This window comes from Pleurodeles waltl, chromosome 10 (genome assembly GCF_031143425.1).
Source record: "Pleurodeles waltl isolate 20211129_DDA chromosome 10, aPleWal1.hap1.20221129, whole genome shotgun sequence".
Classification (NCBI taxonomy): Eukaryota; Metazoa; Chordata; class Amphibia; order Caudata; family Salamandridae; genus Pleurodeles; species Pleurodeles waltl.
Window position 1 is genome coordinate 1018251490 of NC_090449.1, and position 27103 is coordinate 1018278592.

Below are 27103 nucleotides of genomic sequence, written 5' to 3' on the forward strand. Positions count from 1 at the left end.
GAACTAATGCTGTGGTATAAATGAGGCTAGAAAAGGAACATAAAAAAACAAGAGTGAAATGCTAAGGAAGGGGATAGAAGGTAAACAAATATGCGGAGGTGGAGGGCAAAAAGAGATGAAGGTAACCCCAATGGAGCATCAAGATATGGCACAAGAAAAGGGAAGAGTAGGAGGATCTACCTTGAACAAACCTGTCAGTCTTTTAAAAAAATGTGTTTATTTGTTTTCCAGAGCAGATCGTCAACATATCATATACAACAACAATACTCCATGTGAAAGGAGAGGAGCCATGTACAATGTCATAGCTCAATGTACATGATACATCAAATAACAGACCTGCCAGCCTTAAGGTGGCCTTTTGTCAAATTGTTTCACCTTCCTCCTCCATTTTTGCTGATCTTTCTCTTGCTGGCTTTAGGACTGCTCTCTTCACCACTGCTAACCAACGCTAAAGTGCATGTGCTCACTCCATAGAACATTGTAATATTGGCTTCGACCAAATTGGCACATTTAATTTACTTATAAGTTCTCAGTAATGTGGTGCTTCATGTACCTAGGGCATGTACATTAAATTTTACTAGTGGGCATGCAGCACTGATTGTACCACCCACTTAGGTATCCCTTTCAAACATGTCTTAGGCCTGCCACTACAGCTTGTGTGTGCAATTTTAAAACGCCATGTTCACCTGGAAAAATAAACTTTCTAAGTTATATCTAAGTCACCCCTAGGGTAGGACGTGTACAGCCCAGACGGCAGGGTTCAGTGTATGGTTTATATCTCCTACTACTGCAATGCCTACCTCTCCCATAAGATAACATTGAAGTTACCTTTCTTCATTTAATAAGGTGAAACTTCCACATGGGAACAGGTAAGCAGTTCTTGTTTGGTGCCTTTGGAACTGGAATGAAAAGTCCTCTCTTATGGTAAAGTTGAATTTGTATTTACAATTTTTTTAATGCACTTTTAAAAGTTGTCATTTTCCTGCCTTAGCCATTTGGTCTCTGCATTCTGTCTCTGGGTCACATGGCAGGGTGTAGTTGACAGTTGGACTTTGTTTATTCCTCCTAGACAGCCACACACAATGGAGAGCTTAGGTGTACCTGGATGGGCCCTACTTACACTTGAAAAGGCTGTGTCCTGCCTCCACACACAGGGCCACATACCCCCTAAAGTTAGACTAGAACGAAGGCCAGTAAGGCAGGACACCAGTGCATTTCAAAAGGGAACCTCCAGAAGCTTCTCCCACTTCAACGGCAGAAGAGGGCATCAATAATGGACTCAGAAACCAACTGTTCAGTACACTCTGGACCTGTAGATCCTCTGTGTGAAAGGACTGCTGTGCTGCTGAAAGGACTGCCACTCTTCTAGACTGCTGCTCTGAAGAAACTGCTGCCCTGCTGTTCTGCCCTTTTGCCTCGGTGAGAAGGACTGGACCTGCATCTGTTGAACCCAGGTCCAGCAGAGCGACTCCAATGGCTAGTTGGCTGGCCTCCTGACATGAGCCTCAGGGACAGAAAGCTCCTACAACCAAGTGGTGCCATCCCAGTCCTGGACCCTTGGAAGTAGGATTACTGTGCTCTGCCAACCTCTGTGGGTACAGCTGTAACGATGCATCTTCTCTATAGCATGGCACAACCCCAAAAAGACCCAACAATCACCCCTGCATAGATCTTCATTGCAAAGACCCATATTGCATTGCAGCCTGTTGCCTCATGGAACTGCCACTGTGCGACGCATCCTTGACGCAGACCCTCACATCCCTAGTCAATGGCACTTTGAAGATGAGCTCCTCAGCACTGATGCTTTGCCCCAATTGTGCAATACATCCTTGACGCCGGACTTCATATCATAGGCACTCGTTGATGGGATCCTCGACAGAAACGCAGGACCTTGCACGACAGCATCGCCAAATCTCAGAATCAATGCATCACTTCAGTTGTGCAATGCATCTTCGTCACGGACTATTGCAACCCAACCAGGATTCAAGGTACTTTTTCTGCAGGCCTAACTGGGTTCCTTTAGCCATCCCGCGCTCCATCACAGTCTCCCTGAACTTGTGACTTTGTCCCATTCCGGCACGACCAGATAGCCACAGCTGACACTTTGTGCTTTTTGGTGCTATTTTTACTGAAATGTTTAATATGTAATACCTCTGGTTCTTCTGATTGGATTTTTGTTGTTTTTATCTTGTTTTATTTATTGCAATTTATTTATCTAAACTGGGAACCTTTTATGGTGTGTGTTCACTGTGTTACTGCTTAATGTGTTGCCAGTCACGGCTCCCCTGTGTCCTCCTTTCCTTCCATTCCCAAATATTTAGCACGATTTACAAGCTGAAATCAAAGAAGAGTGGGGCAAAGTAGCACTGGGAAGTCAAGCACCTAAACAAATATGTTTTGAATACCTCTTGTCTTTTTCAAGCATCATTTTTTTCAAGTTTTAAATGAATAGTTTTAGCAGAAAGTGTGTGTTGGTTCATACAATCAACTTAGATGTATCTGATTGGAACATGTCTGGAGATTACAACTGCTGCTGTTTTAGCTGTAGCAAAATATGCATGGACAAGCACAGGCGGATTGTGCAGTGTAGTATACAGTAGTATTTTTTAATCTATTCCACAATACACCTGGCAAATGTGGCCTCACCTCAGAGTTTGATTTTTGTGCAGCTAGTCAGCAAACTAGTTGGTGAAACAAATGAAAGAGGAGTCATTGTTAACTCTTTTATCCACAATATGGGTGATCCATTTGGGTTCTAGCTGTTTCAGCTATAAGTCGTTAGGCGTTACCCGTGTTGGGGAAGGTATACAGAAAATCTACCTGACCATCTGGTCATAAGGTAGTTGTGAGGAATTTCAACATTTGAACATCTGTTATTTTTTAATTCTGCTTTGGTGTGGCTCCTTATAGGAGCCCAACCACACATACTTTGTTTATAAAAACAGTAACTTTTAATCTAAAGTTGCCATACCTGTCATTTGGTAAATTGAAAGTTTGTGTACAGTGAGCACCTAGAGTACAGCAATGGAATATATGCCTGAACAACGCATGTTGGAACCACGCATGCCTAAACAACCTTGTTCTTACCACTAATGCTTTTACCACAAATGCCTTAACAATGATTTGAGATGTGAAATAGTCAGATTCCTTCTTATGTTTACTGGGACACTGCTGTAACAAAGTCAAAGGGCCAGATGTATCAAACAGTTTCCCCTTTGTGAATGCATGCAAAAACCACTGCCTGCTCTTAAAATATGAAAAGAAAACTTTTCATTTTTATTTTTTAAATGCATCCTGTTTTCCTTTAAGGAAAACGGACTGCATTAAAAAAAAAAAAGATTGCTTTATTGAGAAGCAGTCACAGCAATGGTGGTCTGCTGGTCCCAGCAGTCCACCATGTCTGTGATTGGAGCCATTCGCAATGGCTCGCAAATTGCGACCTACCTCATGAATATTAATGAGGTAGGTCCATTTGTGAGCTCTTGTGAATCGCTAAATGAAAAACCCTGGAGTTTCATACACTCCAATATCGATTACTTAATTGGGGTTCGCAAAAAAATGCAATTTGGTAATTGCTATTGGGAAACTTGATACATCTGGCCTAAAATGTGGTAATACAGTAGGAAGATCATGACAATGAAATTAATTTATGTGGCAGTGCCCTGCTAGCTTGTAAACTGCGCTATGTAGCAAATGCTGATACAGACAGATGCCGGAGTTCAATGTGGCCCAAGAACCTATGTTTTTATTGCTTGATACTCACAGACAGGGCGATATTTCCCTAGCCACATTTGACAATGCAACTGATCAGAAAGTACTGCCACAACTATTCCAGAACTGTGCAATCCCTGAGCGAAGGAACTACTTTGCTAGCATTTTTAAGTGGAAAAGTCACCATCATTTGCCCTTTTCTTTTTCATTTAACTCCACAACATATTCTGCTTGTTAATAGGGAAACAGATATGCTCTCCAAAAGGCTGGCCACAAATCTATGCCTTTTCCCTGTTTAAATTAATGGATACCTCTTTATTAGTGGATCCCACATCTGACACCAAATGGAAGAGTTATGCATTCTGAGTGTACCTGGCAGTGCTCAAGCCCACACTAGTCAACAGAAACGAAATACCTCTTTTTCCAGATGAAGCATGGCATGAAGAGCATTTTCTACATCTTTGCTAGTAGGATATTTGAACTCACCTGTCCTGCAGTTCATTCTAAATCCTCCTCCAAGCTGTAGAGACTTCATCACAGGCATATTTACCAGAGTAGACACTCCTCAGCGCACCACAACTAATTAGACAACAGTACATTTTGAGATACTGTAGCAGATCGCACAATTCCAAAAAACCTTCTCATTCCAAATATATATTAAAAACAGCAAAAAATAACCAAATAGCATAAAACTCATACCAGGTTTTGATAAGTTGCATAAACCTTCTGACACGTTGATGTAAATTTCTTTGAGTTTATCAAAGGTGCCGACAAAGAACATTTTCTCTGATGTCCCGGCCATCGCCATCAGTTCTTCTGTGTTCGCCTGGTCGATTCCGATGGCATAAATGATGATGCCACTATCCCGCAGGCGCTTGGCTGTGCCGTTTAGCAGACCATTATCGTGGGACTCTCCATCAGTGAGGACGAACAGGATCTGAGGGACACCACTGGCTCTGCGGCTACCGAACCTCTCTAAAAACAGCATCTCAGAGTGCCGCAGAGCATTGGCTGTGTATGTGTCGCCTCCCTTGTGTGGATCATTTTGCAGGATTTCAACAACTTTGGACTTGGTGTCATAATCATTCAGGTAAAAGATGGTCTCAGGGGCATTTGAATACTTTATTGCCCCAAACTGAACCTTCTGGATGCCAACGTCAGATTTGTTCACCAGGGATATCATGAATTCTTTCATGGTGGCATATTCACTGTCGTCAATGCTGCTAGAAGAGTCTATCACAAACACAATGTCCGCGCGTTCTATCCTTTTGCAGTCTGTAAAAATGACAAGACACAAGTATTAGTAAAGAAGCACAAGATATCACTGTCAGACATTTTTAGTGGGTGGACCATTTTCCAAGCTACTAAAGCTGAAATGAATGGATGACATACATATGCTTATTTGGTCCATGCTCTTAGTTTTGGAATGTTATATACTTGTGATGTTTTGGAGCCTACACTTCTTTTTGCTGAGACTGATGAACAGGGTTAGCTGGTGAAAATCATTAATTTTCAAAATATATATCGATGTCACACAAAAGTGCAAAGTTAAGTTGTTACAGCCACAAAAACCATGGAAAGGAGTTTGTTTCATTGGTGTCCATCGAAACCACGGAAATGAGTTATTTTCATAGCTGTTCATCCACCGACCCTCCTCATTCACATGGAGCAGGTGAAGGTGGGATGTGTTCTTACCACCCATCCCTTGTGCCCCAGAATGAGAAAGAGTTGGAAGGGAAATGATTACCTTTTTGTGGTGTCACTAGCTCAAAAGTCACAACCTTCCACCAGGCGTTAACCTGTTTATGCAGGTGTTCACTAAAGATCCCGTTATTACACAACTGTCATCTGTTTGCTGAATATACCATAGCTTTATGGCCTACTTCTGAGCAGTCGCATCTTGCGGAATGTGGAAGGGGCGGCGCGCGGAGGGGGGGAAGGGGTGGGGGAATAAACATTAAATTATTTTTTTTAAAAAAATAAAACGACTTTTTTGAATGCCGCGCGTTGCTCCACTCCTCTGTCTCGTGCTTCGTCGCTGGCGCTGCAGGCACAGGCTCCCAGCCTACCTTGTGGCCAATCCTGACGCTGCTCAGAGCAGCGTCAGGATTGGTTTTGAGCGTTCAGCCAGGGCATTCCCAGTCAGACTGGGAGCCTGTGCCTCCTCTCTCCAGCTTAACAGCTGTGTTGCTGGGCCAGAAAGAGCCTACTGCGCATGTGTGTTTGGCCGGCCCGAGATGGCTGGCCAAACATATATGCGCAGTGAGGGGGAGTGCCGCACTCGTCAACCCCCGTGGCCCTGCTCCTTTACCGGAAAACGAGAATAAACAAAGTTTATTGTTGTTTTCTGGTAAAGGTTTTGCAGCTGCTGCTGGCAGGTGGGCAACGCTCCCCTGCCCTAATGGAGGAGCCGCCCCTTATGCTGAGGTCTATAACGACTGTTAAAGACCCTGACCCCGAGTCGTATGGCCGGATTGCACATGAGGGCCTATAATCAGGTAAAGGGTGCACCTTATAGCTCAATACTGAAAATCTATGTTGGTATTAGAAAGTTCCACCTACAAAGAGCAGAATGTTCTGAATTAAAAAAAATTAGATAGATAAAAATTATGAATGAAATGTTGAAGTAGTAGGTGAGTGCCAGTCATTAGTGGCACTGCAACACTCAGTGACCTCAATTTGTCTGTTAACACTGTAGTGGTCTAATGTGAGATAAAACTATGACAGTGAATCGCTGAGTTTATGGGAGAGTTGGCAGCTTCTATTGCACCAGCGCAAGTTGTTTTCCTGAAACATCTACGCTGCTGCTATAAAAAAACACCTTGACTTGCTCTGCAGCTAAAATCTAAAGCAATGAGCTCCTGTTTACTGTTAGCTACATTCCAATCGAGAATGAAAGAATAAGTATTAGGTAAATTGCTGAGAATATTCAACTACTGATTTCATTCTGGGTTTAAATGATCTCTTTGTCCACTTTCAATGCACACTGTGTTTATTTGGATGTAGATTTGATTCCTTTGCGGATGCTGGACTTTTCATTTCGTGTGACCAGTCATTACTGCAGCCACTGTGCTAGGATTCCAAACCTGATGGGTCAGTTTCCTAGATAACATTATGAGGCAGAATTTAGTAAGATTCTCATTGCTACTGTTGGCCTGTCTTGTGGCTCAGGAAGATGGACTATAGATATATATATATCTATTTCAGCGTGCAACTGTTACTTTACATGCTTGCACATTGAGGATTCCGTTTAACAACTGTTCTGCTTGTTGTGTTTTTCTGTTCTTCATGTGATTTACAATTTTGGAACAATTGAGCACAATATGGCTAATCGGAGAGCCTTGTGGAACAGGCAGCTACCACTTTATTCGACAATGCTCCAGGAACATCAGCTGTTACCAATTCACAAACTCGTACCGCAGCTAATATCATCTTTGAATTGGAAAAGGCACGGATCTTAGAATTGAACAAATGGTGAGAAATTACCTCATTGACCAAATATATAGAAAACTGTCGTGTACCACGAGGTCTTAGAATTCTAATATTGCCCACCCTTGGAGATATTGATCCTGATCTTTTGGAACAATGGAGATTGCATACATCCGATTGTTCAGTTAAATTGATGGATACTTTGATTATTCAATCCAAACGACGTATGGAAGAACAAACCCATAAGATTGAACAGTTAACTAAAGAATTGGAAAAAATGTGTAATTCTCAAGAAATACAACAACTATTGGTGAAAATGGAAGAACGTATCTCCAAAAAAGAGAATGAAATCAAAACTCGTAAGGCTTTAAAATTCAATAGAGACAAAAAAAGATTATGAAGTAGGAAGAATTTACACATTTGCTCGACAATACAACACATTTAGAGCACAAGACAAATTTGTAACAACCGATAGCTCAAAGGTGACAGTGAATTCGGTGGATGAGAGTTATGATCTGAGTTCAGGAGCTGACGAAGCCTCTGCAAACAAATAGTATTTTCACGGGGAAATGAGATTATTACAATCAGTCACGCCACAATCAAACAGGAGCAGAGGACGAGGTCGAGGAGGCATAAGACGTGGAGGGGGAAGAGGAAGAAATTAAAAACATCAAGACTAGAGGGGGATCCTCAAGCTGATAATTCTAACATCATTGTAAATATTTCTAAAGTTCAATTGACCCCGAATCAAGAACGTATTCTCAACCTAGGGTTGAGCTTTTGTCCAGACATCTATTGGGATTATGTTGACACCAGAATAGAATTATATAAATTCACACGCAAGTTGCGGTTAATGAAACATTTCTCTAACAAAACACGGGCCATTACATGAGGGTCTAATACTAATGTGGGTATTCCTTCTGGGTTTCATATCAACGATGTTCCCGATCTAGTAGAGATTGGTAATTTGAACTGCTCAGTAGATATCATAAGCAACAGTAGAGGTACTGATAATGAAACTTTGAATAATATGGGATTTGTAACAGATCAGACCACTTCAAGTGCATTAAAACCTTCCAGCAGATTTAATCCACAGCTACCTACGGGTAACTTGATTGATACGTTTTACGAATTGGTGCTTGATGACATTGACCACTTTCGCAATAATTGGAATGGTACTAAAGTGAAAAAACCTAAGAGAACCAACTTTTCAGCCTTAGATTGGAAAGATCTAAATGAGCTTAAATCCAATAGCACTATTGTTATCAAACCCTCCGATAAAGGAGGTAACATTGTTATCATGGACGTAGATAGTTATGTTAAGGAGGCCAATCATCAACTATCTAATAAGCATCATTATCAAACATTGAGTACTAATCCCACTACTGAATATCAAGCCATTTATTGGGAGATGCTTGACACTTGGCATATGAATGGCCTCATTGACCAGAATGAGTACCTCTATTTGAAGGTTGCATTTCCAAAAATTCCCTGCATTTAATTTTTACCAAAAATTCATAAAAACAAGAAACATCCCCCCTGTCGACCAATAGTTAGCATGAACTCCTCCCTCCTAGAAAATACTTCCAGTTACCTGGATCTCTTTCTGTGTCCCTATGTAACTGAACTGCCCTCATATTTATGAGACACAAATGATCTTTTAGCCAAGATTCATAATATTCCATGGCAATCTAATTTTTTATTGGTTACCATGGATGTGACCACTCTTTACACCTCTATCATGCATGAATATGGTATCCAGGCCTGTAGACACTTTTTAGGTACTCGCAAAATTTAATTTTTTCAACATACCAATATGCTCGTAGCCATGCTAAGATTTTGTCTCACTCACAATGCTTTTTCATTTGATAATCAGTATTGTTTGCAGAAACAAAAAACAGCAATTGGAGCTTCATGTGCTCCCACATATGCGAACCTATATGTGGGTTGGTGGGAGAAGGAGATAGCTTGGTCTGATTCCAACAGCAAGTATATGGAACAAGTGATATTATGGGTCAGATACATTGATGATCTTTTTCTCATTTGGGATGGTGATGAACATTCTCTGGCTCAATATGTCAATACATTTAATAATAATGAGCTTAACATCCATTTAGATTTAAAGAACAGTGCACAGACTATAGAATTTCTTGATGTTCAGATAACTGTCCATAATGATAGTTTACAGACAACTATATTTCGTAAACCTACGGCCTGTAATTCTATTCTGCATGGAAATAGCGGTCACCCTAAAGCTTTGAAGTGGAGCATTCCATATAGCCAATTTCAACGGGCTCGTAGAATTTATTCTGATGATGAATGCTTCAACACTGAAATTGCCATTATGACACAGAGATTTCTAGAAAGAGGTTATCCCTTAAAGATTTTAAAAGATGCCCATTTGAGAGTGTTGAACATGTCCAGAGAAAAACTTATTTTCAAATCTGGAGGCACTAATGATGATGGACCTGATGATAGATCTCCGCCCAGACTTTTTCTCAAATTTAATTCCCAACATTCCCAATTGAATAACATCATACAAAAAAATTGGCATGTTCTGAGACATGATTATTCTATTAAAGACAATATAGGTTTACATCCTCAAATTACATATCGTAAAACTCAGTCATTAGATGATCATCTCACTAGAAGTCTGTTCAGTTCTAAAGCCAACCTATCTTGGCTATCTAAGAAAAGTCTCGGTTTTTGGAAATGTGGGCATTGCAAATCTTGCTCATATGCACAAAATACCCATTCATATACCACATTTGAGGGGAGAATTTGTGAAATAACTGATCGCATTACCTGTGAAACTGAATATGTTGTATATGTCATTGAATGTGGCTGCCATAAAAAATATGTAGGAAGTACCATTCATAAACTAAAAGTGAGGTTTCTACAACATCTTAGAGCAATTAAAAATCATGATCCAGCCTATCCCTTAGCTAAACACTTTTGGGATGCACATGAAGGCAATTGCAGTTCCTTAACATTTTACGGTATAAAAACCATTGCTGCTAATCCCCGGGGGGGGGGGGCAACAGAAGTGCCCATTTAAGACAAACTGAATCTAGAATGATCCTATTATTAGGTACTGAAAACCCTTGGGGTCATAATTTGGATGCTGAACTTCATGTACATCTGTGAAAATTCAAACTTCTACAGTCTCTAACTTTAAGCAATGAAATTCCTTATACACCAAGTAATAATTGACATCACAATGAGAGTTTTTATGGGATTCTGTGATTATTAACATTAGTTCCGGACTAGGATATTGTTTTCCAGTCAATATATATATATTTATATATATAATTTTTCTTTTTCCTTTTTTACACCTAATGTATTAGTTTTGCACTATATTGAAATTATTTCTAATCAGCACTTTTGGGGAGTATTAAGCGGTCTCTATATATATGTCCATGTCCTTGGATCAAATAGGTTTTTTCCTTTATACTTTTATATTTATAAAGATCCTGTGTTTGTGTCATAAATATAACTTTTTTAATTGATGTAATACCTATATTTAGAAGATCTTAACCCTTTTAGTGGATTATTTAAATATCAATCTACATATGAATTTAGCATTATTGTTATGATGAATTGAGATATTTAAATGTTGGTATTAATTATGATAAGATTTTCGGTTATCTATATATATTAACTTAGTATTTATCTCTTTTAAACATCTCTTTTATCATAATTCTTTATACATACAGGTTGGAATTATTTAATCTATTTATAGTATGAATATACTGATTGTATTTATAAATTGAAGATGTTTACATTATAGTGCATATAGTTATTTATTTATAATGTATTTGGAACAGTAAAGTTATAATTTGATATTATCTACATAAGAAAATATTCACATGTGGGTTGCTCTTTTCTCTATAATCTTTCATCAACAAGCGAGAATGTTACAATATGATGCCACAGGGGACCATATAAGATATATGGAGAGTAATGTTTAAAACTTGAAACCTAACCCTATCACATGGACATAAAAATTGTTAGTTTGAATTTAAGACTATCATGTTACAAAATGGCCGCTCCTTTTGCACATTTCTTTAGCTATGTTGTTAAAAGCAAAGAAGGACTATAGGATTTAAATAGTCAGATGTAAAAATGTCCGCCAATGTCCAGTTGAAGGCTGTTGCCGAAACGCGTCGACATTTGGCTGGGACAGCGTGTGTTTGTTGTTCATTGTGGGCACATTACGGATTTTGCATTGGATGAAATTTTTGGAAGTGCCATTTATTTATTTTTGCCTTTTATATGAACTCTTTCAATAAAATGGAGCCGACGATTCTGCATATGAGTGATTTTTAATTATTATATTCACTCTCTACTTTCCACGAGCCTGTTTGGATATTGTGCAGCCCTTTGGTGTTTTATCGAGTTGCACCGTCTTTTTGAAAAAAAAAAATATATATATATATATATATATACTGTATATATATATATATATATATATATATATATATATATATGTTGCATTTTTTCCAAATCTTCTGCTTAGATGAAACATGTCTGTGCGGCTGTCTTGTGATGATTCCTATCCATCTGGGGTGGGGTATCTGGCAGAAATGGTTGTAGAGATGAATGGAGGCCTGACTACACAGTAGGGGATGAGGTCTGCTTATTTTCTGCCAAGCTGTGCGGTGGCGTAACAAAGGCCCGCACAGTCCCTGCGGTGCGGGGGCCCCGAGCTCCAGGGGACCCCCCTCAACACTGTACCCTGACACTAGAGATTCTAAGTGCCTCCAGAGAGGTGGCCTGAATGTACTTTGCAGGGGTGGGCCCCTCAAATTTTGTTACGCCACTGATATCTGTGCCACCTCATTGCAGTGTCTGCCACCTGCTGGGCGCCACACTACCAATCACTTCCCTTCCTGCTCCTTGTCTTCTGCCGCACTGTAACTATGACCGCCTCCCCTCAAGTATGAAAAGAAGTGCCCAGCTTTTAGGGGCAACATGCAAAACCCTAAACTAGAGTTTTGAAAGGGAAACGTGCTTCCTTCAGCTGCAGTAAAGTGCCCCATTCACATGCTGACAAACTCATAGCTGATAAATTACGCCATGAAATGGCTACCCTTTATGCAAATGCCCATCTCCAGCAGCTGGTACAGCGCCAGCAGGTGAAAGGGTGGCGTCACTGAGAACAAGATTAGAATTTTACCTTTTCAGGCTGTTGTGGGGAAGGGTGGGAGAGGTCTTCTACCTTAAACCACCTATCATTTGGGGCACAGTGAGCAAGGGACCCACGTCTGGGCATACCCTTCCCAGACGTAGGTCCTGTGCTTGCTATGCTACCTGATTCAAACTAGCCTGGCTGATAAAGGGTGATACCCTGAATCCAGTCCCAGGATGCTTGTTTCCGGTCCAGGAAGTACCTGGCCTGGCAGTTCGGGCTGGACTGTTCCCATGTGGAACAGGGTCAAGACTGATTGGCATATGGCTGGGTCCAAACTGGAATGGCATGGCAGGCAAAAAAACTGATGGATTAAACCCAGATCTGTGACTGGGGGTGAATGTTTGATTTGTTCTGCATTCCGTCCATCATTTGTTATTTTTGCATTTGTTGCCCCAAGTTGGAAGGATATGCCCAGACGTGGGTCCCGTGCTTGCTATGCCACCAGATTCAAGCTAGCCTGGCTGATGAAGGGTGATACCCTGAAACCGGTTTCAGGATGCTTGTTTCTGGCCCAGGGAGGACTTGGCCTGGCAGTTTGGGCTGGGCTGTTCCCATGGGCAACAGGGTCAAGACTGATTTGCATATGGCTGGGTCCAAACTGGAATGGCATGGCAAGCAAAAAAAAAAACCTGATAGATTAAACCCAGATCTGTGATTGGGGGTAAATGTTTGATTTGTTCTGCATTCCATCCATCATCTGTTGTTTTTGCATTTGTTGCCCCAAGTTGGAAGGATATGCCCAGATGTGGGTCCAGTGCTTGCTATGCCACCAGATTCAAGCTAGCCTGGCTGATGAAGGGTGATACCCTGAAACCGGTTTCAGGATGCTTGTTTCTGGCCCAGGGAGGACTTGGCCTGGCAGTTTGGGCTGGGCTGTTCCCATGGGCAACAGGGTCAAGACTGATTTGCATATGGCTGGGTCCAAACTGGAATGGCATGGCAAGCAAAAAAAAAAACCTGATAGATTAAACCCAGATCTGTGATTGGGGGTAAATGTTTGATTTGTTCTGCATTCCATCCATCATCTGTTGTTTTTGCATTTGTTGCCCCAAGTTGGAAGGATATGCCCAGATGTGGGTCCCGTGCTTGCTATGCCACCAGATTCAAGCTAGCCTGGCTGATGAAGGGTGATACAGTGAAACCGGTCCCAGGATGCTTGTTTCTGGCCCAGGGAGGACTTGGCCTGGCAGTTTGGGCTGGGCTGTTTCCATGGGGAACAGGGCCAAGACTGATTTGCATTTAGCTGGGTCCAAACTGGAATGGCATGGCAAGCAAAAAAACTGATGGATTAAACCCAGATCTGTGACTGGGGTGAATGTTTGATTTGTTCTGCATTCTGACCATCATCTGTTGTTTTTGCATTTATAGTAGTAGTCATTAGCATTTTCATTTAGTGGTAAATATCACATGGTGATCTTAATTTTTGATTCTAACACCATCGAGATTTCTTGAAAACCTTTGATTTCTTTGTCATCAGCACAGTTTTATGGCATGGCGCAATGGTGATGGCAATGTGGGGAATCGCTGGTTGTGTGTTTGTCTTTCAGGCACTGATCATGGTACTCCATTTTTTTATTATTTTCTGTAACCCACTATCATCGTTGCATCTTTTGTGTTTATATATGCGTCTTCCATTTACAATGCATCTCTATGGGAGTCATTTCCTGCAACTTTGTTGGAGTGGCGGCTTAAGCAGGAATGAGTTGATGGAGTTTTATGTTGGCAGCAAATACGTTAATATTGTTAGCAGGTCATGTGAATGTTGCATTTTCTTTTCAGGTCAACTTTTCTTCCTCTATTTGCGGTGACGGCATATTGGCTCCTGTTTAGTAACGCGTGGCATCTGTTCATGGCTTTGTAATCCTGTGAGTGCTCTCAGAAGTGAGGTTTTTTGGCGGGCTGAATTTTGTGCACGGGGGCTCATCTAATGGAGTGTGCTAAAAAAGGTTATACTATGGGCTCACTTTCTGCAACAGGTGGTGTACATTTGGAGACATATTTATACTTTGTTTGCACTGGATTTGCATCATTTTTTAAGCAAATCCGGTGCAAACTTAACTCCATATTTATTTTTGGCACCAGAAATGTCTAGCGCCAAAATATTGGAGTTAATGTAATTTTTTGCCTGCGGAAAACTATCTTGCATCAATGAGATGCAAGGTAGGCATTCCCGGGCAAAAAAATGACTCAAAGGCCCTAGCGCCTTATTTATCCTCCCGTGCAAAAATCACACATGGGAGGAGGAGGAGGACCTTAAATAATGGCGCTAAGCCTACTTAGCACCATTATTTAACACCTGGGTTAGGGCAGGCATTAGAGGACCTGTGGGCCTTTTTCCGTGGTCACAGACCATGGAAAGAGCCCACAGGTGCCCTTCCATGCCCCCAGGGACACCCCCACCCACCCACACCTGGAGGACACCTAAGGATGGGGGACCCATCCCAGGTAAGTCCAAGTAAGTATTTTTAATTTTTTTTTTAAGTGCCACAGGGGGGCCTAACTTGGGCCCCCCTACATGGCACTGTGCCCAATGGCTATGCCCAGGGGACATAAGGGTTTGTGTCAAAAAGTATAAATATAGGCCTCTGTTTCTTGAGTGATGGATTTAACTTGAATGGTACTCACTGCACTTTCATTTGGATATATTTCAAATAGCACATTGGTAATTCCGTTTTTTCAGCATTAACATTCACAGCATGTGACATTTAGGCGAGTATCATTGTGCAAAAGGGCATGATTGTTTACAGTAGTTTGATGACATTCCATATCTGATTTATTTGTATGATACTTTCTTACAGGTCCCGTGATGAAGAGTGTACCACCCGAAATGCATTGGGATTTATCATTCATGTTTGTCAAGTCATCATGGTTTTCCTCATAATATGAAGGAATATTTGCTTTGATGTCTGAACTGCAAATTCAGTGAGGGATCATAAAATGAATAATTTTGGACTCCTTGGAAGGACTGTTGAATTGTTATATAATGATTAAGCAAAGTTAACCAGTTTGAGCCTTCAGGCTCCATTGTGTGCGTGCTCGGACTAGCGCACACTCATTGGCTCTAGCTTATTATGTTAAAATGTTTATTTTGCCAGGTCGAAATGGCACTTTAAAAAATGCACTACGGGCTGCAGTGGCAAGCCTGAGGCATGTTTTAAAAGGCTACTTCAGTGGGTGGCACAATCTGTGCTGCAATTAGTTTACAGACCGTGGGAACAGGTCATACCATTTTACTAGGGACTTATACGTAATTTAAATGTACCAATGAAGTGCACGCCAATTGTACCATATTTTAGGGAGAGTTTTAGGGAGAGAGCACAAGCACTTTAGCACTGGATAGCAGTGGTAAAGTGCAGAAAGTCTAACAAACCAACAGAAACGGGATCAGGAGTGGAAGAGTGGAGGCAAAGGTTAGGGGTGACCCTGCAGAGAGGGCCAAGTCTATCAGAATGTCCCCTGCATGATGTACAGTTGTGTCACCTGCTGTTTGTGCTAGAACTGCTGATCCTGTTTTTATTGTTTTTTTGTCATTTCACACATTCCTTCTGTGTGCATGCTCTGACCTAGACCCAGACTGATGAAAATGCTCGGTTCTGGACCCAGATCTGATCCAGGAGTGGTGTACCAAGTGCATCCTCATAGTGACAGAGGACTACTATTCCTGTCATGGGTTCTATGCGTGGAGCATGGTGGTGACAGCATACCATGTTAATGAATTATAATTACAGCAATTCAACATATGACATATGAATGCCGCCTGCTGTCCCATTCATCTAAACTTCCTCTACTAGTGGTGAACCCGGAACCCTAAATGTAACACCCCTTGTGTTGTGCTTGTTCGTATACACTTGAAGCAGCATTTGCTATGCAGAGTGTTGCAAGTCTACAGGTTCCATTTGACAATCCCACAGCCTGGATCTGAATACAAGATGTAGAAGCATATAGGCATTGCAGGAGTCTACTAGATGGAAGTGGAAGAACCAAACACTATGGTGAGGAAAGAGCAGACAGGCTTTCTTTGGAAGTGCCTTCTGATACATGGGGCTGGAAATGACTGATTACAGCTGCCATTTGGTGGATGGCTTTGGGTACATGGTGAGGCCAGCAGTATCTGTTGATAGAGAAGAGTCCTTTAAAGGGGCACAGATCCTTGCCTCTCTTCCTGATCTCAGTGAGGAAGGGTGGTAAGTACCTGGGCGCAGCCTGCTCTCCCTTTGTTGTACTTCTCTGGTGACCACTTCATCTGGACCCTGTGCTGATGGGCAGAGCATCTTTGTGAAACAGACCAGGCCTAGAAAGTGGTGTGGCCAGGGCACATGAAAGGGGAATCCTCCCCAAACTGGTTCAAAGGATCAGACCTAAAATGCACAGCCTCTCTCTGAGAAATCAGTATAGAGATGGGCTATCAGAACTCATTGTTGTTCACTGGTGTAGTCCCTTCTTTTGTGAAAAGGGCACTCCGCAGAGTACTCAGGGACTACAAAGCAGCTAAAGGCTGGTGTTGCACTGACAGCCAACTCCCCAGAGGCAAGGGAACATTGCCTCAAGTCTGATCTGAAGGAGGAATTACTGATTCTGCTGGGTGCAAAGATATCTGTGTGTGAGGGAAGGAAACGCCAACCCTGCAGGAGGAGATGGTCGTGGAAGGGACTGATGTAATTGACATTGACGTGGGGTTCATCCTACAGAGACTCATGATGCAAGACTGCCAAAGGAATCGTTGTACTGCCAGGTCAGGCAGTGTGATCATTGTCACATATACCTGTGGAGCCACCAGGGTCCTGGAGTGTTTTGTCCATGTCATAGGCTCTCCTGAAGCTGAGATATGCTTGTGCTGATTGTTCTTGTACCCCATAAGTAGACTGTGCGACTGCAACACTGGTAAGTGTGCCGTTGTGTTACGATCAGTCTGAAAGTAAGTGCACTGTGTGACCTCGCCACTTCCAAGTTGTTTGGTGGAGACGAGTCCTGAAGACTAAGGCCCTAACTATGTCATTGGCAATAAAAACCACCTTCCGTCACGGTGACGACCGCCAAAAGACCATCACTGCAGCTACCTTCCATCCACCAGATTATGACCACTGCCATAGTGGCAGATGGTGGTAAGGTGACGCTGCTACCACCAGCACCGCCACGGCAGTAGACCGCCGCCAGCTGTATCATGCCCTGTGATACGGCCTGGCGGGTGCTGCTGGCGGTAGCAGTGCCCCTTCCCGTGCCATGCCGGAAGTCCACCTGGAAGAAGGTAAGTGGGGCTTCCGAGAGGGGAAGGGTGCGGGGAGTGTTGTGTGTGTGTGGGGGGGGGGTTTGTGAATGAATGTGTGAGTGCGTGCGTGAATATGTCAGTGTGTGTGGTGTTGTTTGCATGGGTGTATGCATGTGTGGGAATGCATGTAAGAATAGTAATATGAGTGCGTGTCTGCATTTCAGTGTGTGAATGTGTGTACGAATGTGTGCAAGCATGGCTGGATGTATGGGTGTATGAATGAGTGTATGCCAGTGTGAGTGAGTGGGTGTATGCATGGTGTGTGTCTGCGGGTGTGTGCGTGTATGGGGGGAGGGGATCGGAAGGGGGGAGTGTGGATGGAGGGGGTGGGGTGGGCATATAGGGAGTGTTGGGGGTTTGTGTGAGCCGCCTACCTTGTGACAGGGAAGGAATTCCCTGTCACCGGTAGGGTCTACTGCCATGGTTTTCGTGGTGTTGCTAACGCCACGAAAACCATGGTGGAAGGCTGGCTCAAAATGCCGCCGGCGGTACTTTAGTGCCCGCCGGGCTGGAGATTGACATCTCCGGTACGGCGGCTGCTACCGCCATGGCAGTCTGAGTGGAGAAGTGGCGGGTTGGCTGTAGCCAACCTGCTATCCTCGTAATGTGGCGCCATGTCCCACCAACCTGTTGGTGGTGCTGCTGCCACATTACCACTCACCGCTGGGGTCATAATGACCCCCTAAGTGAGCTGCCATTGAACAGGGGTGGAGGGACAGGGCGTGCAGGGACGGGGGGTGTTTAAAAAAATTAATTAATTAAAAAAAGAAAAACACTTACCTTCGAGGGGAAATGCATTCGTCTCCCCTCCATCATCTTCCTCTTCCCAGCTGCACAGACTGAGCGGCAAAGCAGGCCACACAGACCAATCACAACGCTGCTATCAGCAGCTTTGTGATTGGCTGGGAGCCTGTGCAGCTGGGAAGAGGACGGAGGGGAGACAAACGCGTCTCCCCTTGAAGGTAAGTGTTTTTCCTTTTTTTAATAATTTATTTTTTAGTAAAATCAAAAGGTCTTGCCTGACACCAGACCTCAAATATTGGTGAGTTTATGAGGCTCAGGGGTTCTCCGTGGGTGCTGCATTTACATGAAACAGCTGGGACATGATGCACAGAACAGAGGAAAAGCCAAGTTTACTTCATTTTACAAGCTCTTCCAAGCAGCTAGAGATTCATTGCTCACACAGGAGTTTCAAAATGTGCCAGAACAATTCATCGACGAGGAAAGCAATGGTGCACGAATGAGCCCACAGTAATAAGTATGTTTTATGAAGTGCTTATGGTAGCTGAACGCAGTCCATAAAAAGTCATTAAATTCAAAATTAGTTCTCATTATACAACGATTTGACTGGAGTTCCAACAGGGAAGTAATGCAAGTTGATTCTGCAAGGCAACCTTATTTCTCTGCGTTATTCCATCACCTCACTCGTCCCAGGACTGACTAAGAAGTTCCTCCTGGAACGAGAACATAGCCTCCCTACTAGTTATTTGATTCCTCTGTTTCGCCCTGGACCCTGCTCCAATGGACTTGACATATTAGAAGAGTGGGAAATGTAAGAGACTGGCTCTTTGCTAGGTTCACACTATAGAAACACCATACCCATACATACATAACAACATCCATCAGGACTCCTCCAGTGCTACTCCAAACTTAGGAAAGAGTTGAAGACTCACCTCTTTAAAGAACACTACATGACAATGCATTAACCATCCACAACCCACAATTCACTGCTATCGCTTGATGACTGCATGTTTTTATTTGATCATGTCCAGCACTCTGATGCCTTTTGGCTTAGTTTGTGCTATTGAAATGCCGTATGCATACATACATACATACATACACACATATATACACACTGACCCATTGTGCTTGCTGGTCTTCTTTCTGTCCTTTTGTGGCTTTTCATTGTGAATGATGTCACTTGCGCAATAGTACTCTGTGGACCAGACATGTCTGTGGAACAGGATATTGGCATCTTCTACCAGGATGCATGACTTCTGACATCACAGAAAGTGCAGGCGCTGGGTGGGTCTGCCCCACCCATGGGTGGCTGAGGTGAGGATGTTTCAGAGTGTGGCGTAATTGTGTGGCAACCCTGCTCTATAGTCAGTGGGAGGTTTAGAATGCTACTGCTATAGTTATGGTCAGGGCCACTGGAATAATGCCATTCCGCTGCCAGAGCTTTTTTCACATAATTATAGATAGGCCACATTTGCCACATAATACATCATCTGTTGCATAATTTGCAGATTTTACGAAAAAAATGTTTCTCGCTCAAACGGATCAAAAGTTACTGAAAACGTGGCAATGTGAGTTTGCGCACAGTGGAAGGCCCTTTGCAAAGGTTAACTGGACATCTTTTGGTTGCTTTCATCCCTATTCGGTTGTTAAACTTGCACTAATGAGATGAAATCTTTGCATAGACAGTATTACCATGTGCACAAATTAAAAAAGAATGAAGTAATAGTATAAAAAAATGCGCTGTATGATGCCGCTTAATTTGCTTTTTCTTGTTGCATAATTTTGAGAAGTCTGCTGCATAATTTGGTGCGCCCCTGCCGCATAATTCCAGCGGCGCTGGTTATGTGAATAATCATTGCTACAGTAACAACGCACAGTTCAAAGCCCTGTCCGAATAAAGTTTCCAATGTTGTTCCCAACATTTTATTTTTGAAGAGAAATAGTCAGTGCTTAATTTGTGCTTGTTGTTTCCGGTGCTGAGCACCCGCACTTATTTTTGAGGGCCAGGGCTTATTCTTATGCCGCAAGCATTTGCTGCGAGCAAAAGACACATATGGGACAGACTGAGGAAGGGAAAAACGAAAAAGCGTCACAAAGGGAGAAAGTAAAAAGCTGCAAGAGTGAGCTGAAGAGGCAGCGAGTGGCTTTATATGAAGAGGCCCGAGATGGCTTCAGGATTACGCCGCCTCAGTATTCCGTGTTCACACATTTAATTACAGCAACCGCATGTTTAAGAGGAGGGCTGTGGGCACCGGTACCTTTGTATTTACAAATTAAGCACTGGAAATAGGCCAAGTATATTGGGAGCATTCTTGTGGCCTGATAAATAGCAATCTCCTCTGTCAGTTTTTTTTTTTTTTAAACGAACCCTGAGAACCAAAGCCCGACGGATACAGGATGGGCGGAGCGATGCGGGAAATGAGTGGGATAGGTCTGAGGGGCCATGTGTAAGACCAGTGCACTCCTGAAAACGAGTGGCTGAAGTGATGCTCTGTGCAACAGAATAAGTTATGATCCTTCTTTTCGAAAGATATGTTTGAAGAAAGTCCCAGAGAGCAAGAGAATGAGTCTAAAGCCGCCCACATTAAAAAAAACACTGAAAGCAAGCCAATCTGCAGCCCAGGGGTATTTGTCAGCGGAGGGAACACATTGCCAAAAGAAGCAGAGCTCTGAGCTAATGAGGTCATTTATCTCCAAGAGGAGGAACCCGGATGGAGACAGGCCTGAGCCCTATAGATATGGCCTTAGAGAAGAAATCTAGGGAGGAGTTCATATTTGTGACCCGTACTGCGTATATGTTAACCTACAATTGTGCGCAGGGAGAGTAGAGAGGGGGTGATTTGATACACACATTACCAAACACAAAAACAGATGCAGTGCAGAAGAGACAAGTCCCTTTCAGCCACAGGAGGCCATGTTATTTAGTCATATTTTGCAGTGGTACATGATGTTATGTAGGGGCAGCTCTGCTCTTTTTTTTATTTTGAGTTATGTTAGGTTATGTAATTTATGATTTTGGTCTTTTATGGTGCTCTGTGCTATGCAGTATTAGAACATTGTAATGTTGAGGGCTCCATTGGAGACAATGAAGTGCTCTGGGCTTTTACTGGCCGGTAAAAACCGGGAGCGTCAACATTCCAATGGTCTCTTTGTTCACAGCAAAAAGCCTCACGGAGCCTGAAGGGATTTTAATCCCCTTGGACTTCATGAGGAATTTGTTTTATTTGATAGAACATTCTGCCCTCTAGTGACATAATGTTCTAATAACCTTAGAACCTGCCATAGCGGACTCTACCGGCCATTAACGGCCATTTCCCTTGTTAAAGGCCCGAGCCAAAGGCTGGCCGGCAGAGCCCGCTACGGCGGGTTCTAAGGCTATATTAGAACAGTGTAATGTTCTGAGCTCCATTGGAGACAATGGAGTGCTCAGGGCTTTTACTGGCCTGAAAAAGCCGGAGCGTCAACAGTCCAATGTTCTTTGTTCACAGCAACAGCTGTGAACAAAGGCCTCACGGAGCCAGAGGGTATTTTAATCCCCCCTGGCTCCCTGAGGACTTTGTTTTATTCATTAGAACATTCTGCCCTCTAGTGGCAGAATGTTCTAATAGTCTTATAGCCCTTCATAGCTGGGCTATACTGGCAATTAAAGTCCTGCTCCCTTGTAAAAGGCCCTCGCCTTTGGCTCGGAGCGGGCCTTTAATGGCCAGTATAGCCCGGTATGGCGGGCTCTATGGCTATATTATTTAATTTTACATAATATGTTGTGTAGTTAGTTATGGTATGTTATCTAGTGGATATCTGTACCAAACAAATTCTTCTCCATAAAAACAAACAGACTTTAACAATATACCGTATCTGTATTTATTTGAATGTTAGATGAAATACGTTTTACCGAGTGAAGGCACCGCAGTGCTGGCAAGGGGTGCTGTTGAATATGGCTTCAGTAGTCAGCCCATTTCTACTGGGATTACAGCATTGCCCTTGGTTGTTCTGCCAAAGATTCCTTGTGAATCAGACCCTTGGTCTAGGAGGACATAAAGGTATATGGCCACTGATTATGGGAATGGACTCCACTGAGGCCTTCCATCCTTCTTACTGGAAAAAACGCAGTGCATCCAAAACCTTGTGGTGCGATTCTTCTGAGAACGTTTATCCTGGTGTTACAACCAGTGGCGGCTGACATTCAACGGGGGAGGGGGAGCATGGAGACCTGTGGGGGGGGGGGACAGGGTGAAGAAAAAAATGCTTACCTGTGGGGGAGACTCCTATTCTCCCCTCCCTCCTCTTCCTCTTGCCGGCTGCACACAGGCTCCCAGCCAATCACAATGCATCAGTCACCAGCATGACAGCAGGGTCATGAATGGTCTGAGCGGCCTGCTTCGGAGCTTAGACTAGGAGTGGGAGCTTGGGCATGTTCTCCACTCGCTGTGCAATACAGCCGGGTAGAGAACATGCAAAGTGCGAATGTCTGTTTAGCCAGCCGAACACGGCCGGCCAAACAGACAAGCGCATTTTATGGTGCAAATAGCCCTCCTCCAGCCCCCTCCCTCCAGCCCAGCCCCGCCCGCCTCTTCTCCCAGGAAAAATAAAGTGATAATAACGTAGCGTAAAATGATAATAACGTAGCATTATTATCATTTTATTTTTCCTTACCCCATAATCCAGTGGGGCGACGCTGTCTTCACTAGATACACATCTCTTCGACAATTACATAGCAAATACTCCTCAGTGACAACTGCGGCGCACTACAGATGTCTGCTCCTAGAATCAATTGCACATTTATGGGGGGTCTGCTTTTTCCTTCTGATATCCTTAACTGTGAAAATCTTTATATCTTTATAGCTGCATAATTGGGGTGTACAAGATCACCACAAATTTGACAAACCTCCAAAATCAGAACTGTTCATTTAAGATTCCCTTCTAAGGGCCTGGTCACGAGTGGCTCATTAAATTCAGTTTAATGCGTAAACCCCTGTTTATGTATGGGACGGAATTATGAGTTTGGTTTTCTTTAACGCACCTAAAAAATTATAGGATGCCTTAAAGGACCCAATATTTGTTACATCTCGGCAGGTGAAACTTTATAGGGGGAAAACATACCGTATTTACCATATCATGCAGCTTTTGGTGCAATAAACATGAAAATCTGCATGTTATTCCCTACACTCACAATAGGTGTTATTTATTGCACTTGATAAATAGGTATCGTTACTTATCAGAGGCAGTAAATAACAACTTAACTCGTTATTAGGCTCTTATAATATCAGGGGCCTACCATCAACATGCCAATGGTGAACATGCTGTTAGTAATACAAATACAACCTATCCACCAACTATGTGTGTACTTTGACTTTTTGGGGTTCTCAAAATCCCCACCAGAACGCATTGAAATCTAAGTGAATTGTAACTTTCCATGTACGTTCCTGCTAATTTAAATCTACTCATCCTTTATACGTTTGGGCATCTACTAGTAAACAGTGTTCTCATCTTCTCTACTGGGAAATATGTTTCTCTGTAGAGAAATCATTTCCCCACACCCTCCAAAAACATGATGCTGTTACTTTTCTATTCCTACCCTGGAAACAGGCTTTAACTCTTTGGGAAAAACTTGCAAAATGTTTGTAAATACTCACAAACCTATGTGACCGTCCTCACAGCACACGTTTCTGACTTTAAATATAAAAATTGTAATTCAGAAATTCCATCTAACTTGCAGATTGCCCACATCATTAAGTTTGAGGTTTGCATCTGCAATTTCACAATGTCTGATTCTGTAAATCAGGATCTTATAATCAACACTTGCAGTTTACACTTTTGTGCACCTTTGCACAGCTCAATTTAGATGTCCCAGAAAGATTATGGAAGGTGGGTGGTGAATCCATTTCTTTCAAAGTTGGTGTTGGAGAAAGGACTAAAATGGAATTGAAAACCAGAAGCCGATTGGAAAGGATACTGAATCATACAAAGCGGTGAAAAAGCTTAAGACCAACCGCAAGTATGCTGTGTCCAGGTCCAGTAATAATTACATTTGGAATACTCAATGGGATTGCCCCTTTAAACTGTAAGCAATCTACTGTAGCTCCCACATGCTGTCAACTGTGAACTCTGCCTTGGTGAGTTGATCTGGAATACAGTTAGTGCAAATAATGGCAGATGCATAGTAGACAGTGTCTGCACAATTGTCAAACATCAAACATCTAACATCTTTGGGATGTTAAATAGACTTACCCTCATAGGGACTGCAGATCCCAAGGAGCAGCTCATCTTCAATTTTCTTCAACACATCAAAGTTATCGACATAAAAAAACATCTTTGACTTCCCACTGATCTCTTCCAGTTGGGTTATATTCGCACCCTGCACACCTACTGAATAGATTACTATGCCCGCCTCTCTCAACAAGGTCGCAGGTTCCTTGACTTCATCCTCTGCTTCTCCGTCTGTGATCAAAATGAGAAACTGTTTGACTTGCATCCTTCCACCTTTAGGTTTTTTAAAGTAATCAGACACAAATTTCAAGGCTTCTCCGGTTCGGGTTCCTTGACCCAAAGCAGTCATGCTATCGATGGCACTGTAAATGTCACGTTTGTTGGTATGCTTGTTCATTTGGAATTCCTCCTTGTTTGTGTCACTGAACTGGACAGCACCAACCTGTACCTTGTTAATACCTATGTCTGATTTGTTGACCAGCTCACGCATGAAGGTTTTCATCTTCTCAAAATTGGCTTCTCCTATGCTTCCTGAACCATCCACCAAGAACATGATGTCTGCCTCCATCCGCTTGCAGGCTACAAAGTGGATAGACATGCAGATTCATGAGTGTAGAAAATAAAAGTCACTAAATTGAAATTAGACAAAGCATGAGTTAATCAGAGATTGATAATATCAATGTGATGAAATTTGAGATATCGCCTCATCAAGGGGCATATTTATACTCCGTTTGCGCCGAATTTGCGTCGTTTTTTTCGTTGCAAATTCGACGCAAAACTAACTCCATATTTATACTTTGGCGTTAGACGCGTCTAGCGCCAAAGTTCATGGAGTTAGCGTCATTTTTTTGCGTGAACACCTTCCTTGCGTTAATGATATGCAAGGTAGGCGTTCCCGTCTAAAAAAATGACTCCGATGCATATGCATCGGATTTATACTCCCGGGCAAAAATGACGCCCGGGAGTGGGCGGGTCAAAAAACCCAGCATTTGAGCCTCTTTTTAACGCCTGGGACGGGGCAGGCGTTAAGGGACCTGTGGGCTCAGAATAAGCCCAGAGGTGCCCTCCCCTGCCCCCAGGGACACCCCCTGCCACCCTTGCCCACCCCAGGAGGACACCCAAGGATGGAGGGACCCACCCCAGGGACATTAAGGTAAGTTCAGGTAAGTATTTTTTTAAAAAAAAAATGTGTGGCATAGGGGGGCCTGATTTGTGCCCCCCCTACATGCCACTATGCCCAATGACCATGCCCAGGGGACATTAGTCCCCTGGGCATGGCCATTGGGCAAGGGGGCATGACTCCTGTCTTTGCTAAGACAGGAGTCATGTTAATGGCGCTTGGGCGCCCCAAAAAAATGGCGCAAATCGGGTTGAGGCGATTTTTTTGCCTCAGCCTGACTTGCCCCATTTTTGGACGCCCAAACGCCATTTTCCCCTACGCCGGCGCTGCCTGGTGTACGTCGTTTTTTTGACGCACACCAGGCAGCACCGGTCGGCTAACGCCGGCTAACGCCATTCAATAAATGCGGCGCCCGCATGGCGCTTCAGAATGGCGTTAGCCGGCGCTAATTTTTTTGACGCAAAACTGCGTTAGCGCAGTTTTGCGTCAAAAAGTATAAATACGGGCCACAATCTTTTTTCTCCCAATCTGGTCCACTTATTAGTGCATGTTTAAATTGCTGTCACAGTGCCATATCTTTACGGCTTTTCATAATTGTTCAATAAAACATAGATTAAATATTGCCAATTAAGTTGGAATTGCAGTGATGTACGCATAATAAAATAGTACACAGGATAATCACAAAGTTCATTAATAAAGCAGCAGGTGAGGGTTGTGGGTGCTTACCAGCTCTCTAGACCATAGTCTTAAACACTGTGCAAACTATATTACTTTTGTGTGTGTGACCTGTTACCTTAATTTGCTTTATCAAATAGTCCTGATGTAATGGGCAGTGGCTGAATAGTTGAGATTCATATTATTGACTCTTTGACCACTAATGTGTCATTTATATTTTTATTACAAATCCCCTATATGAGAGTAAATCATGAAGACACATCACACCAATAACTTTTCTTTACCCCATTGTTCAACAATTCACAATGTCTTAAATAATACGTTCCTGGTTAGATAGAGATATACAATTTTTTTTTGTGTTTTGAAGACCAGAAAGTTCATTCACTAGTCGCGCTAATGGGTAAAATATAAAAATCAAAGCTACTGCTAAGATATATATAGTCCTGTCTTTGTTAGCGTCTTACTATTTCTATATTTAAAGTTCCCAAGTATCCATGAGCAGTTCTAATGTGTTGTATAGAAGCCATCATAATATTCCCCAAAGCACTGTGACTGTACAGCATAGGATAACCTGAGACAAATAGCCATCATCATACAGAAGTTTGAGAATTTCTATACGGAATGCGGAAGTACGCTTTAGAACTTCCTCTTTTTGTATAATTGATAGTTCCTATGTTCTAGCCAACAATTGCTTCTTTGCTTCTGTTACTGATTCCTGCAAAGTGTAATGCAGATTTTCATAGGAGTCCTTCCTCTCTCC

General features: G+C 42.7%; 1 protein-coding gene across 1 annotated transcript in view; it reads right to left on the reverse strand.

Moving 5' to 3' along the window:
* Positions 1 to 27103, reverse strand: part of COL6A6 (collagen type VI alpha 6 chain) — a 446491-nt gene that overhangs the window by 191159 nt on the left and 228229 nt on the right. The window contains exons 9-10 of the mRNA XM_069212366.1: positions 24570 to 25127; positions 4411 to 4986 (exon numbers count right to left, since the gene is read on the reverse strand). Of these exons, the coding sequence (XP_069068467.1) occupies positions 4411 to 4986; positions 24570 to 25127 (1134 nt within the window). The remainder of the gene's footprint in view (positions 1 to 4410; positions 4987 to 24569; positions 25128 to 27103) is intronic.